We start from the raw sequence: 15288 nt of genomic DNA, 5'->3' as shown, positions 1-15288 counted from the left end.
GTTATCTCTATCACATCTGTTATATCTTTGTTACATCATTTACAATACATGTAACCCCAACATTGATTTCATCTTTATTTTCATTGTTTATATCATTATAATTTATTTGTTATTTTCACACGTCATCTATGCATTTCAATATAATTTCTAACTCAAATCATTAAGAGTAAAGAGTGAAATACCTGATGTCTTTATGAAACCAATATTAACGAAGATGACGACGATGAGGATTACTGAAAAATCTTCATTCAATCTTCCAACGATAAATTATATCTTGGCAGGAGGTATAATCACTGCATCCAATTATCTTCCAACGATAAATTTTATCTTGGCAGGAGGTATAATCACTGCATCCAATTTTAACAGAATGCAATACTCTAGCTAAGCCTTGCCCTCAATAACTAAAGTCACCTGAACAGTTCCCCCCTACAGCGTTTTTTTCGCGAATAACAGAAAGCGTAACATATTGTGTTCGTTTTATCACATACTGAATCAAATAATGATAGTAGTTGAAAATCATACGTGTGTGTGTGTAGGGGTTCTGCATTTAAATATACTGGCACAAGAGAAACAATTGTCAATAATGTATCGTGTAATCATCAATTAAAGATGGAATTTCCTCCATTCTTGCTCATATTGTTATATATACATATACCATACACATATATGCACACACACACTGTATATATATATATATAGACAGTATATTCCAATTCAAAGCTCGTTTGAAATTTTCGTTATACGTTTCACATTTTGTTCATATCTCTCTTGCAGCATCGAAAGCTGGTGAGTCATACAAGAATCTAGACGCACACATTTACACATACATACACACATTTACACAAACACACACATTCATACTCATATATTCTAAATATATACGCATCGCTTCCATTTATTTAATAATCCTTGTTGCAATGCTTCTATTCATTTTCTTTTCATTTCATTCTTTTTTTTATCAACTTTTGGAGTTCTTTATGTACATACTTACACACACACAGATATATATTCTTACATATATTCTCTTTTACTCTTTTACTTGTTTCAGTCATTTGACTGCGGCCATGCTGGAGCACCGCCTTTAGTCGAATCAAATCAACCCCAGGACTTATTCTTTGTAAGCCTAGTACTTATTCTGTCGGGTCACTTTTTGCCGAACCGCTAAGTTACGGGGACATGATCAAGCCATGCTGGGTGGGCAGGACAAACACAGACACACAAACACATACATATATATACATATATACGACGGACTTCTTCCAGTTTCCATCTACCAAATCCACTCACAAGGCTTTGGTCGGCCCGAGGCTATAGTAGAAGACACTTGCCCAAGGTGCCACGCAGTGGGACTGAACCCGGAACCATGTGGTTGGTAAGCAAGCTACTTACCACACAGCCACTCCTGCGCCTATATAGTGAAAAAAAAACAGAAAGAGTACAGTAAACTTACCATGGCGAGTGGAAAATCGAACGTTTTGGACCGATACCTTCATCGGGAAAAAAATTGAGAAAAGAGAAAATAATGCGATACGTCAGCTTTTTATATTCCCAGAACAAAAAGAAAAACTGGTTCAATAATTTTTCTCTGAGACATCGGACTTTTCCACACCTCACAGCAAGTTCACTGCACTCTTTCTGCCGATTTAACTAAATCTTACAAATCTTGCTGACGCAGGCCAACACCAGTTTCATTGGCGTCGATTTGGAGCGCGCGTGTATGTAATATATATATACACGTTTATGTAATGATGGAACTAAGTTCCCTGCACGCAAACTAGCGGGATGGTCAGAGCTGCAATGGCTTTGCTCATCGCTCTGCTCGCTAATTGCTTACCAATTAGTCAATTACTGTGAACAACAGCAAACATCAACAACTTGTTCAGTTATTTTATTTCCTCTAATCGTATTGCTTGTTGTTGCAGAAGCAACAGACCTCAACTTAAACAGCTAATTTATGCTTCTCGCCTCAAAATGTCTTTGGGAAACCTGAGACCAAAGTACACCAAAAAGCTTTCGCCTCATGCGTCTAATCTCCGAATCGAAGCATTCAAAAACTCGTCACACACACACACACACACACCGGATCGATTGCTTTGTTGTAATCATTGCAGTTCTCTGCTCTCTCATTTCAAATTCCAGTTCGCTCATTTTTGTCTCGTTGTTTATGGGTTGATAAATAGAAATCTATTTGGGTTGTTTCTCCCTCTTCAGACGAGAATCGACTCCACTTGAAGATTAGCACGTATAATGTATCATACATATTTAGTTTTACACCTCTCTTTCTCTCTCTCACGCCTATCATACTTTCACTTTTTCTCGTTACGCTCTCATTTTTCAGTTTCTCTCTCTGTCCAGCTATTGATCGATCGATCTTTTTGATTATTTATCTTTCTACCTATCTATATAATTATATTCTTTGTACGCAGCTATTAATTTTTCTGTCCATGTCACCCAATGCAGTCAACTGACATTAATTATAACAACATATTCCTTCAACATCCCGCAGAATCTTTAAAAGTAAGACATTGCCGAGAGGTGGCGTTACTGAACTGTCGTGTTCGTATGTATTTATGACTATGTGTGTAGATGCATCCGTCAACGCATGTGAGTACGTATATGCGTCCATATATGTATAAGTTTGTGGATAAATCTGGGTGCGTGTGTGTGTTTGAACGCGTAAGTCGACGAATATTTGCTTGTATGTAGGTGTGTACGTATCTGTTCTGATTCAATCTAAGGCTGTATGTGTGGGAGTGCATGCGTGTATATTATATTATATATATATATAGTCACATGTATATGAATTTCTTTCTCTAGGTGAGCAATACCTAAAAATACAATCAGTAGAGGGTGGCCCAAAAGTAGGTTCACTGTTATCACGTACGCACTTGAAATTTCTTGTAAAAAATTTAAATCTCACAAACTGAAAAAGGTGCTTGACAAAATTAACTAAATTAGCATAAAATAATGGTTTTATATTTGTTTTTATAATTGAGATCTAAACTTAATATATGAATGCGAAAGAGAAAGTTGAATAACTGTAAACCTACTTTTGGGCCACCCTGTACTTTCCATAAAATCAATATCAATACAGTTGATGGCATAAACTCACCCCCACCCTATCGATCACTAAATAACAAAAATAAAAGAAAATGCAATAAAGCTCATCTCAACGAAACAAACGCTACATCGGAGACACGTCTAACATGGAACGGTTTTTAACGGAACGTAAAGTATGCTTGTCTTGTGTTTACTGTTAGCATGTTATACTACGTACATATGAAACATATAACACATATATATATATATATATATATATATATATATATATAATGTTGTTCTGTTCAGCATGGTTGAAGGAGTTTTTGGTTGTCAACTGACAAATATTGTTTTTACAGGAATTATGATCAAAACCAAATTCTCCGTTGCTAACGCTTTATTCTTACGTTTATTTGCCACCTCTCAAGTGTTTGTTTGTATGTGCGAGTGTGTGTACCTGTATACATGTTTGTGTATGTATATAATGTATGCATATACATATATATTCATATATATCTATCTATACACACATATATGTGTGTGTGTATATATATATATACATATACACGCCTGTGGTTGTTTATATATGATTTATGTGTTGTTCGTTATGTTACGTTTGTTATGAAATAATATCTTAATTATGTTATGACAAAGTTCTGTTATTTAACATGTTATGTTTATGGTATGTATATACTACTTTGCATTATCGTGCGCATAAATTTAGATATACATAACACGCTGCATTGTTTGTTGCAAATTCTATACAAAACAAAGGATTATCGATAATCTTTCATGTCTGTCTGTCTGTCTCTCTATTTTCCCTTTATTTCGCTGTCTCGTTATTTATTGTCACTTCTTTATTTTTGTGGCTTTTATTGTATATTATTATCATTTCTATTATTGTTGTTGCTATTACTATTATTCTAATTATTATTATCAGAAGCGATTTTATTTTTAGTATTATATCATTTATTGTTATTACTATTTTTATCATTTATTTTTGAGGTTGTTGCTATCATTATTATTACTATTATTATTATCATTTCAAGTTCTCACAAGTGTTTCATGAAGAAGGTGAGAATAGAGAGGGAGATGCTGCCTTGTAGTGCGTTTATTGAAAGGTGAATGAGAGTGGCAAGACTGGATGTCCCCCACCCCTGTGAGTATTTAATTCTAAGTAGGAGAAAACTAGAAGAGGGTTCTTTCGACACGTTGGAGGCGGCAGAGTTATCGGCTCATTTCAGTATCAGCATCCTTGGACTTAGATTCTTCACCAACTTCTGGATGTTTATTTGATTAGAAGAAATCGAAATATGTATCAGAGTTCAGATATTTTCGGTCAATTCCTTGATAATTATGTCTGAATGGTTCACTTAGATTTCCTTGTCAGTCTGGACAGCCAAGCCCCAGGTGATTGTAGACATATCGTTGTCAGGGACATCTTTCAGTATATAACTGTAATTCTCATCTGTTAACAAACTGAACTGTCGCCATATTGCCCAGTCGACTTAGCCGTTGATTCGATCTTCTCTATGAATATATTTATTCTTAGAAGGAACGGTCAGTTGTCCTTTTGCACAGATTGAATCGTCTGCACTTGATGTTAAAATTTGATTGTGACGGTGGTATATTGGCAGAATCGTGAGAACGCCAGAAAAAGAATGCCTTGTAGAATTTCTTCAAGCTCTTCACAATCTGAGTTCAAATCTTGCAGTGATCAAGTTCGCTTTTCATACTTCCAGCACCGATAAAATAAAATACCAGTAAAATACGAGGGTCCATAGTATCGACTAATTCCTCTTTGTTGTTGTAGTTAGTTACCAGTTTGTGTGTTAATGCGTTCATATTTAGAAAACATTCGTTTATGACATAAACGGGTTTCGTTTGTTTCAAAGTATTTTTTTAGTCCTGCTTTTATTGGTTTGTAGTTTATTTTATTTATCCCATCATGCACATCCATTGTGGGCAAGATATGTATTATCTATCTATATCAGCTTTGGGTTAGTGGCTTTTTACTTAGGAGAATAAGGAATAGTTTATCTATAATAGAAAGATACGTGTTACGTGTATATGTGTGTCTGCATACATATATATATATATATATATATATATATATACATAGGTCATACACGTTTGTGCGTAAGTGAGTGTGTGGATGTACATGTAAGTTATAAGCAGATGTATCGTCTCATGGTACGTTCATACTAGAACAATGTTGGTGGCGGGGTTTATTCTATATCACATGGCAAATATGCTGCAATAGGAATTAAGATAAACGAGTGCGAAGATAATTAGAAGACAAGATCAACACGGAGCCAGCAGCAGGTAACGAGAACGACCTCACCGGTTCTTACTTATATAGGCACACAAGTGTTACGCGATGGGGGGTGGGGGGGACAGAAATTTTCCCGATACGTGGGGAGTATTACAAACACAAACACACATCGTTGTTAGTGAAGAACATGAGTCAAACGTCCTTGGCACGTAAACACGGAAGTTCTTAAACGACCTTCAGAGAAAGTCATTTCTAATATGAGAGAGATAAGAGAGGTTTAGCTAAGCGTTGTATGCGCGTGTGCATGCATATATATATATATATATATATATATGTATATATAATTTAAGAAATTTATCTTACTCTTTTGCTCGTTTCAAACACTGAACGGCGGCCATGCTGGAGCACCGTCTTGAAATGTTGAGTCATCCAAATTGACTCCTGTTCTTGCTTTAAGTCTCGTACTAATCTCATTGAGCTCTTTTTGTCGAACCCTCAAGTCACAGGGACATAAGAATCAGTGCCAGTTTTCAAGCGATGAAAGACAAGCGCGCGCGCACACACACATACATACACATATACAAATATATACATATGCATACATATATATATACATATGCATACATATATATATACATATGCATACATATATATATACATATGCATACATATATATATACATATGCATACATATATATATACATACATATATATATATACATATGCATACATATATACATGCATATATATATATACATATGCATACATATATACATGCATATATATCATTTATTTCTCAAACGCGTGATAATGCTATAAATAGCGTGATCAAGATGAATAATCCATATATTGCAGAAAAATACGTTACTGGCCAGCCATGAGACTCACATCTGTGATTACGCGTCAAGTGTTTTACCATTAAACTAAACTGCTTGTTTACTTTCATCGTAAAGTTGAATTTAACGTTAGCGTCTTATGAAGCTAAATTTATAAGTTCTAAAATTGCAGAAGAATTCGTTGCTGGGCAGTTTAGTTTAATTGTAAAACACTTGACGCGTAATCACAGAGATGTGAGTTCGAGTCTCATGGCTGGGCAGTAACGTATTTTTCTGCAATATATGAATAATTTATCCTGATCACGCTATTTATAGCATTATCACGTGTTTGAGAAATAAATCTATTTCTGTATCTTATATATATATATGTGTGTGTGTGTGTATCTTATATATGTGTGTGTGTGTGTGTGTGTGTATTTATGTTTGCATTTGTCCCGTCACCGTAACTTAACAGTGCGACAATAGAGATCGATAGAATAATTACCAGTCTTTAAAAAGTAAGTTCGTCTAAAACCCCTCAATATGGTGCCGCAGTCCAATGGTTGAAACAAGTAAAAGATAAAGGTAGAAGATATACATACACACATAATCTTGTATTTGTTATTGTGAACTTATGAACATTCTAGAAATAAAGCAATGACGTCTCTTTTGTCGCTTGTGCTGGGAGATTTGTAACGTGAGTGCAAGAGGCAAAAGCAGAATGAATGCATAGAGCATTGTACTCCAATTATATTCATTCACTTCTATGCTTACATAAACATTTAGAAATCAAAATTCAATATCATTTTAATGATTAGAATTTTCTTTGTCTTTATAGTTAAATTTACATTATTTTTATGCTTACATTTTTTATGTCCCGTGTGAAGCAAACCTTTTTTTTTTTTTCACTGGAAAAAAGTGTTTTGCAGTGTGTTGTGATGTTGAAAGTCATTAGCTATTTTATCTTCTCTTGCCTTACATCATACGCACTAAATCAGCAAGCAAAGTAACCAAAGAAGGAAAGACAATGATAATAATAATAATGATGATAATAACAAATTTCTTTTGCTTGCTACAGGAGAATCGGATAAACGGGATATTATGACAAACGGGGTGGGGGAATCTTTCAGAAAATCGTGTGAGGATAGTGAAAGGAAAAACATATACAAAGTGTCCAGAATTTATAAATACATAAATGATAGAATCATTCTGACACAGGATAATTGCCACCAGGCTACTCTCATAGATCTTCTTTGTAAATCAATGTTATTTTAACCTCTCCCAAAAGATATCTCTTTTAATCGATACTACAGCCGTAGATGATAAAAATATATTACTGAAAATGTTTGAGAAATTAAGAAAATTATATTTGCTCAACTTCTCAAAGACTTAGTGATAGAAATGAGAAGAATGCAGCATCTCAAAGCAACAACATCACCTATTGTAATCGAGGCACTTGGAATAATATCAAAAAGAGCAAATAGATATGTGGACCAAACTCCTGGTAGCCCAAAATATTCAGGGGGGGGGGGGTCTTCACATATTTTATGTAAATTCCATTCCATGTAATTACAACCTTATTCAGTTTTATAATAAATTTTAAACGGGTTTCTTTTTGTGACACACGGACATCAGTTTTTCAATTGCATAGCATCTCAACTGTTTGCATATTTAGAAGCAAAATTGGTTATGCCTAGAAACATCTCGTAGAGACTTAGATGCAGCTTATATAAATCAAAATAAAGGCATAATAATAACAATAAAGAGACCGAGAGCACTATACTGGCAGTGCAAGACTAAGCTTTGGCCACGAACTCGAGGGTCAACTTTCGGAATGAGCAAGTATTTGAAAAAAAATAGCATGGTACCGTAGGCTGTAGATAGCAAACCCGCTACGCATTACAAGACTCCAGAAGCTCCAACAAAACCTGTGATAAAAAAAAAAGGAATAATAGTAATAATGATTTCGGCCAGCGATTTCAGGGCGGGGAACTATTAGTCGAATATATCGATCCCCGTCATTGGGCTAAAATTTAATTCTACCAACCCCGAAAAAATGAAAAGTAAAGTTCAGCTTGGTGGCATTTGAACTCAGAAAACAAAGAGTCGGAAGAAATACCGCCTGGTATTTTGTCCATCGCATTAATGAATCTGCCAATCTAAACAATAATAAAATAATAATAATAATAATAATTATATGACTAACATTTTTCTTTATTTTTTTCCATCGCCTCCCCGTCGTTAACAGGTGCTGGTCATAAACCGTGTCCATTCACTGAAACAAGTACTCTGGTTATTGAAACCGTTGACAAGAAGATCGGTCATGTGACCACCAAGAAACTCCGTGGTGACGCAACCAAGGTCTTGGCTAAAGGCATCGGACTGAAGAAGGCGTTCAATAACCGTGCTGTCAGTATTACTTTAGACGTGAAGGATGCCGGTAAGTTATCGTTTGATTTTGGATTAGTTTTTAATATCTAACTACTTGACTCTCTGACTACTTGACTCCCTGACTCTTTGACTACAAGTATTTTACTATCTGACTATTCACATACATGCACAAAAGCACATACATATTCTTACATACAAAAATATACATACATACAGATAAACACATATATACATATGCAAAAATATATCAACTTAAACGATTCGGCAGAAAAAAAATTAAAGCAATAACATTCTTTTTGCGGAAATTGCCGAAGAAATACTTTCAATCTTGATTGACTTTCTCCGAAAGATCTTTATTTGTAAAACTATATCATTATGCCAATGTCTCTCTCAGAATATCACAAATCACAGTTTACTGCTTCGCTACCTGTCTCACTAATCTAACTACCTCATTATTTTGTCATTACTTTGCCAGCTGACCATTTATAGTTTGTCTATTTATGCAACTAGCCAACCGTGTCTGACAAACTCTTTGACTGACTATCTTTTTATCAAAATGATTATATGTCTAAATATCTAGCTATTCGTCAGATTTAGTATCTTATTGTCTGACTGTTTTGCTATCTTAATATCTAAATATAATCTGATTATCTAGCTACCCAAGCAGCTCAGTATCTTACCTGAGTGCCTTACCAAATTGATATCTATTTGACTATCTTCCCACCTGACTGAATATCTTCCTTCTGGCAAACTCACTATTTTGCTATCGGACTTCTCTTAATATCGAGCAATTTGACTATGTTGTCATCAAACTATATAACTGGTTATCTTACAATCGAGCTAATTATTTCACTATCTGACTAAATATCTATCTGACTGTCTTAATTTCTATCTGGCTTCCCAGTTATCTAACTAACTGAGTATCTAACTATATAAATGACTTACTATTTAACTATCTAACTACCTAATTATCTCACTCTCTTAGAATGTGAGTATCAATATAACTGATTTTCAATTTAATTATCTGACTATCTTCCTCTCTAACTATGAGGTCTATTTGACTATCTACTTATTTAACCATGAATTATTCCATTTTTCAGGTCATGGCATGTTGAATGTTGGAATGGTCTCAGAGAAGGGCAATCCTCCAGTTGAACTCTCGTATAAAGCCTCAGGTAGAAACGCTTACACTCTGCAATACAAAGTGAACGAAGCTGGAGATCACACATTAGCCATCAACTGGGGAGACGAGCCAATCCCTGGAAGTCCTTTCAGCATACACTGTTAATTCTGTAACTTTAACGAACTCATTTCTTATTGAAATTTTTTATCTATTTATCTATCTATTTATTTATTTATTTCATTCTTAATATGTTTTATTTTTTTAAATACTTAAATTTTTTTTGTTAATGGCCTGAACTTAAACGGAAAGCAATTCATAAAATATGAGCAAAACGACTTAAAAGAAAATCAAAATTTTAAAAATAAAAAAAACTTTAAAAAGATAACAAATGAACATATGACAAAAAAATGAAAAAAAAAGACGAAAAATAAATATGACAAACAACAAATAAGAAAAATGGATTCACAAACCCTTTTTTTTTTTGCTTTTATCTGCCTTAAATTATAAATAAAAACATAGAAAAAATATTTTTTAATGAAAACGATGATGAGAACAATGATTAAATTAACAATAATAATTCATAATAATAATGGTTATGATAATGATAATAATATTAATGATAATAATTAATAATAGGTAATAACATTCATAATAATGATAATAATAATGATAATAATAATAATAATAATAATAATAATAATGGCATTGTTAATTCAATAAATAAATAAATACATACATAAATGTTGAAATCTATCAATTTGCAATGTTTGATGAACTCAATCAATAAAACTTCCTCTGCGAAAAAAAAAAATAAAAACAAACAAAATCTTTGATGAAATAATTTCATTTCTGAAATAACGAAAATTGACAAATATTAATACTAAAATCGTAATACTCTTAATATGATGCTAATAATAATTACATTAATTAATGATAATAATAATAGTAATAATATTAATAACATAATAATAATAGTAATAATATTAATAACATGATAATAATAATGGTAATAATATTAATAATAACATAATAATAATGGTAATAATATTAATAATAACATAATAATAATGGTAATAATATTAATAATAACATAATAATAATAACTCCATAATCATAATAATAATCGTCTCTGTATTATTATTATTGCCACTAGGGGGATGGATGGACGGGTAGGGCGCTAATAATAACATTATCGGTTTCTTTTATGCACCACAAAGCTGATGAATGAACGAACATTGCCATGACAAGTTACAAAGAGTATCGTTGGAATCAGAAGAGATAAACAACAAAGAGAATATAAGATTCTATAAAATCTCATAACGAAGAGATTACAGCCAATCCTTTGCCAGCTTTAATTCCATGGGCTCTACATCTGCGTGTTAAGTTTTGGCTAATACACACTGGCCATGTCCATCAGTTCTTTCAACAGAGCAGCACCTTCCTCTCCTATTTCATCTTCTGTCACCTGAAAGCATTATAGAGAGGAAAGTGTCAGTCTTCATCGGGTTTTTTAGTTGCGTGCACCACACAATTTCCTGCTCTCCCCAGTGAAACGATGTCCACGACGAATTTGATCGACAGCCGAATCCATCATATACGCGCCAACAGCACTTCATCAAAATCTACAAAACAGTATATAACGGTTTCGATTTTCTCCGCTAATCTCGGACAGGCCTGACTCACAATACCTTTGTGCATGTGCAGTTTATTTCTAACCGACAATAACCCCACTTTCCACGGTAACAATATGAAGTCGGGGATATCTGGAGGTTGTCTATAAACTTCGGGATGATAATTCTCTGCAACACACTTGCCATTTAATTCTCGTCGATGCCCAGAAGCCCCCTGAGAAAATCTTTCGTCTTATTCGCTACTACACTTGTATAGCATTTTAGTATGCGAGTTTCCCTGGCCACGCTCTCTACATATCAGGCGCCTAGTCTTAGCTTGTCCCAGTTCCGTCAAACGACTGGGCTGTAGAAAATGGCACCTCTAAAAGGGTGACCACACTTGGAGATATCTGTAGATTTTGTAGCTTTTGCTTATATCTGTGCATCATCTACCATATTATACTGAACACTCCACGCAAAAGGTGTTGGTAACATATGGACACATGTTCTTTTCAACAGGAATCAGTGAAAAGATCTCCAGATGAAAACAGTCAAGTTAACGTATTCATTCGGCACCAAGACATGACTTTTCAGGGAGAGCGTTCCTCTTAGAGATAGCTTCTTGGTGAGAGTGGCCACCTTTATCATAACATTGTCTCAGTACCGATCCATCCTCAGTTCTGAACCAACCCAACTAAAATAATAACAGCAACAACAAAGATATACATCATAATAATAATAATCCTTTAATAATACGAGGTCATAATATTCTTCCTTGTGAGACCTCTGACAGCAGGCTGCTATCTGCTCTCGCAGAATCTACCAGAATAAACAAGACCGAACGTTCTGAGAAATAAAATAATAATAATAACCACAACAACAACATTAATAACAAAAAATAATGATATTAACAATATCGCCAACGTTAATAACGTCGACAACAATAATAACAATATTAACAAATCAACAAAATTCTCAACTATATTAACAAAAGTTAATATCGATCATAACGATGTTGATTGATGAGATGCCGTTCATGAATTTTATAATTATGATAACAACACCAGCAACCAATAACAATAATGATTTCTTTAACAACAATAATAATAAATAATTGTTTGTTAATGAAAATAACAGTAACACGAGTGGCAAGATCAACAGTTTGACATAACATTCAAGTTGATATTGATTTCTATAGAAAATCGATTTATTACAATTTATTGATTAAATCTATTTCGTGGTTTAAAATTAATCCTCACAAACATTCGGTTAATCAATCCGAATATTCTTTAAATCCAGTTATTTGTGTACCTGTGCATATATATTATATATATATGTACATAAGTATATATACATACAGGCATATTTTATATATATATATATATATATATATATATATATACACACACATATGTATATGAGAATTGATACAGTAGCTATATTATCACAATTCCAATAAATTATAATTTTCGCATTAAACCCAAAAATTAATCTATTAATTCAAATATGATTTATTTTAATTAATAATAATTGCTCACATCTTTTCGGACTTTTTTTTTGTGTTTGTCGTGTTGCTTTATTTTCTATTTTGTTTTTATTTTAATCATGACAATTAGCAAGTTTAATGCAATGTTCCCTTGGAAAGACACCTTTTGTGAATATTAGTTCCAACCAAACACCAAATCGCCAACAGAAACTGGTTTGACAAAGTATTTTGTTCAAAGAATGTGGAACAGTGATAAGAAAAGGTGAACCTGGGAATAGACGGAATGCTAAAAACTGATTATGTATATATATGTATATATATACATACATACATAGAGAGAGAGAGAAAGCCAAACGATAGAGATAACTATATATATTGGTTTCAAATTTTTGCACACGATCAGCAATTTTGGGGGTGGGGCTAAGTTGATTGCACCAACCCCAATGTTCAAATTTTATGGACCTCTAAATGATAGAAGGCAAAGTCTACCTCGGCGGAATTTGAACTCAGAACATAAAAACGGAGTAAATGACGCTCTGCAATTTGCCCGACGTGCTCATCGCCTTCGATGTACATCCTTGCATACACACTGGAATGCAGATCAATATTTGTAGCAATCAAAGAATGAAGAATTATATTCTTGAATAACTTTATTTACGAAAATTTCGAATGACCTGAAGAACTGTTTTCACCCTATGCAATAGTTTCTATGCAGAATCGACCACAATCAATTGATAAATGGAACAATTAGCCCCCAACTATTCTCTTAAAAGGCATGATGGTAGATTTTTCAGAACCTTCTACAATCAATTTTTGTGGGAATGAAACTCCAGCTAACAGAGATGTATCAGATTATCTTCCCTTATTTTTTTTTTTTTTATTTACTTGTCACATTCTCAGTCGTTGGAGGTCAAGTTGTCATCAAGTGTTGGAGTATGTTAGTTTGTGTGAATATAGCTTACGGAAGATTACTACTAGCTAACAACATTATTTGCGGGTTAGTCTGCGGTAGGAATGGATTTGAAGTAACTAGATGAGGGGGCGAGGAATTGTCAACAGAGTACATAGCAACAGCATGTAGATTTTACAAGATACTTTTCTGCTTCTCCATTCCTTTCGAGAAATATCAAATTTATTACATTTAAACTGAACCAAAATGAAATTAAACAGAATTAAACTGAATTACGCCAAGTGTCAATAGTGAAGGATTAGATTTAAAAGAATCGGATAGGGAAAATGTGTTTGCCAAAAAAGTGCTTACCATAGAAGGTAAAGCAAGGAGGCAAAGTAAAACATAGGCATTACTTATATTTATACCCAAGTAAAAGGTTATGTGAGATTTTTGTGTGGAAATTTCAAGCATATATCGTTAAATAGTCGAGAACATCGATTTAATAACTATTTATGTTGGTTAATTAGTTTGGATTTACAATTGACCATTCAAACGCCTTCACCGAGCAAAAATTGCAACTTCCAGCACCCCATCAGTAAGAAAGAGCAGTACCTAAAATAGAATACGAAATGGAGTTGTCTTTATTCCTATCGTTGAGGCCCAAGATGAACTGGGCCAACGACGTGCAGTTTTTTCATTTGTATTTAAAGGAGTGAATGTGGTTATATAACCGGGATTTAACCTTGCCTCCAGTTGGAGACAAAACTATAGGAATGTAAATGAACCTGAACCGAAAACTTATGAAACGAGATCTTACATTACAAAAGTAACACCAATATTTCAATAATAATAATAATAACTGCTGGAAATTTTGAAATGCATGTCATAACCCACAATAAAATGCTTTGTTTCTAGTATGATGAAGAAAACAATACTGATATAACCATTAATATAATAATAATAATAATAATATTCAAAGTTGTATACAAAATCTGAAAATCGATTAACGTTTTTCCTACTGACAACAGCATGAAGTTTTATGACATTATAGTATATATGTGTGTGTGTGTGTGTGTGTGTGTGTGTGTGTGTGTAAGTAGAAATCGGTTGAGTCGCTCTGTCGCTGTTCAGAATTTCTATGTTGCAGTCAACATAAATGTCGCTTCAAACACGATGTTTCACTCTTTGCTTTTGTTTACATACATAGACATAAAATCTAAAACAACCGAGGAGGCGAATCGATAACCGGATCTAAAAAATAAAACATACATACACACATTTAGAATGATATGAAACCGATCATCTGAATGGAAAATACTCATTAAAGCTGTCTTTATGGGGCTTCGGTATTAGTATGAAATGGGTTTGGCGAAACAGTAAAGAACGTACATCAAGCATCCTACACAGAAAAATATCTCTAAAGACAAACATTATCTGGTACAATCAACCTTACAGTATAAACGTAGCTACAAACAAAAGAGTAATAATCTACAGCTACTTTAAGATCCTTAATGTAGACACTATAAAAAGGACGTATATAATATGGGTTACAAAATCTTCATTCATAGTCAGATACACGGAAATACTACTCTAACAACTTCAATATATTGACAGAAATGGATAAAGTTGTCTGCTCAATGTATGATACCGGGGGGGG

General features: G+C 33.5%; 1 protein-coding gene and 1 long non-coding RNA gene across 8 annotated transcripts in view; one reads left to right on the top strand and one right to left on the bottom strand.

Annotated features, from left to right (window-relative positions):
• Positions 1-10184, top strand: part of LOC106882456 (filamin-A) — a 115521-nt gene extending 105337 nt beyond the window's left edge. For 6 of the 7 annotated variants that reach the window (XM_052973142.2, XM_052973140.2, XM_089363595.1 and 3 more), the window contains 2 exons: positions 8378-8569; positions 9621-10184. In XM_052973142.2, the coding sequence (XP_052829102.1) occupies positions 8378-8569; positions 9621-9808 (380 nt within the window). In that variant the 3' untranslated portion in view covers positions 9809-10184. Of the gene's footprint in view, positions 1-1048; positions 8570-9620 lie in introns of those variants that run through there. The other variant, XM_089363597.1, reaches the window with a different exon arrangement.
• The window catches only part of LOC128249489 (uncharacterized), a 32864-nt gene continuing 25494 nt past the window's right edge, over positions 7919-15288 (bottom strand). Inside the window, exons 2-3 of the long non-coding RNA XR_008265587.2 lie at positions 10380-10438; positions 7919-8057 (exon numbers count right to left, since the gene is read on the bottom strand). This is a non-coding gene — a long non-coding RNA (uncharacterized LOC128249489). The remainder of the gene's footprint in view (positions 8058-10379; positions 10439-15288) is intronic.

Source organism: Octopus bimaculoides, chromosome 15 (genome assembly GCF_046866305.1).
Source record: "Octopus bimaculoides isolate indiv1 chromosome 15, ASM4686630v1, whole genome shotgun sequence".
Lineage (NCBI taxonomy): Eukaryota > Metazoa > Mollusca > Cephalopoda > Octopoda > Octopodidae > Octopus > Octopus bimaculoides.
The sequence above is the reverse complement of the archived record's forward strand: the minus strand, read 5'-3'. Positions and strand labels throughout refer to the sequence as shown.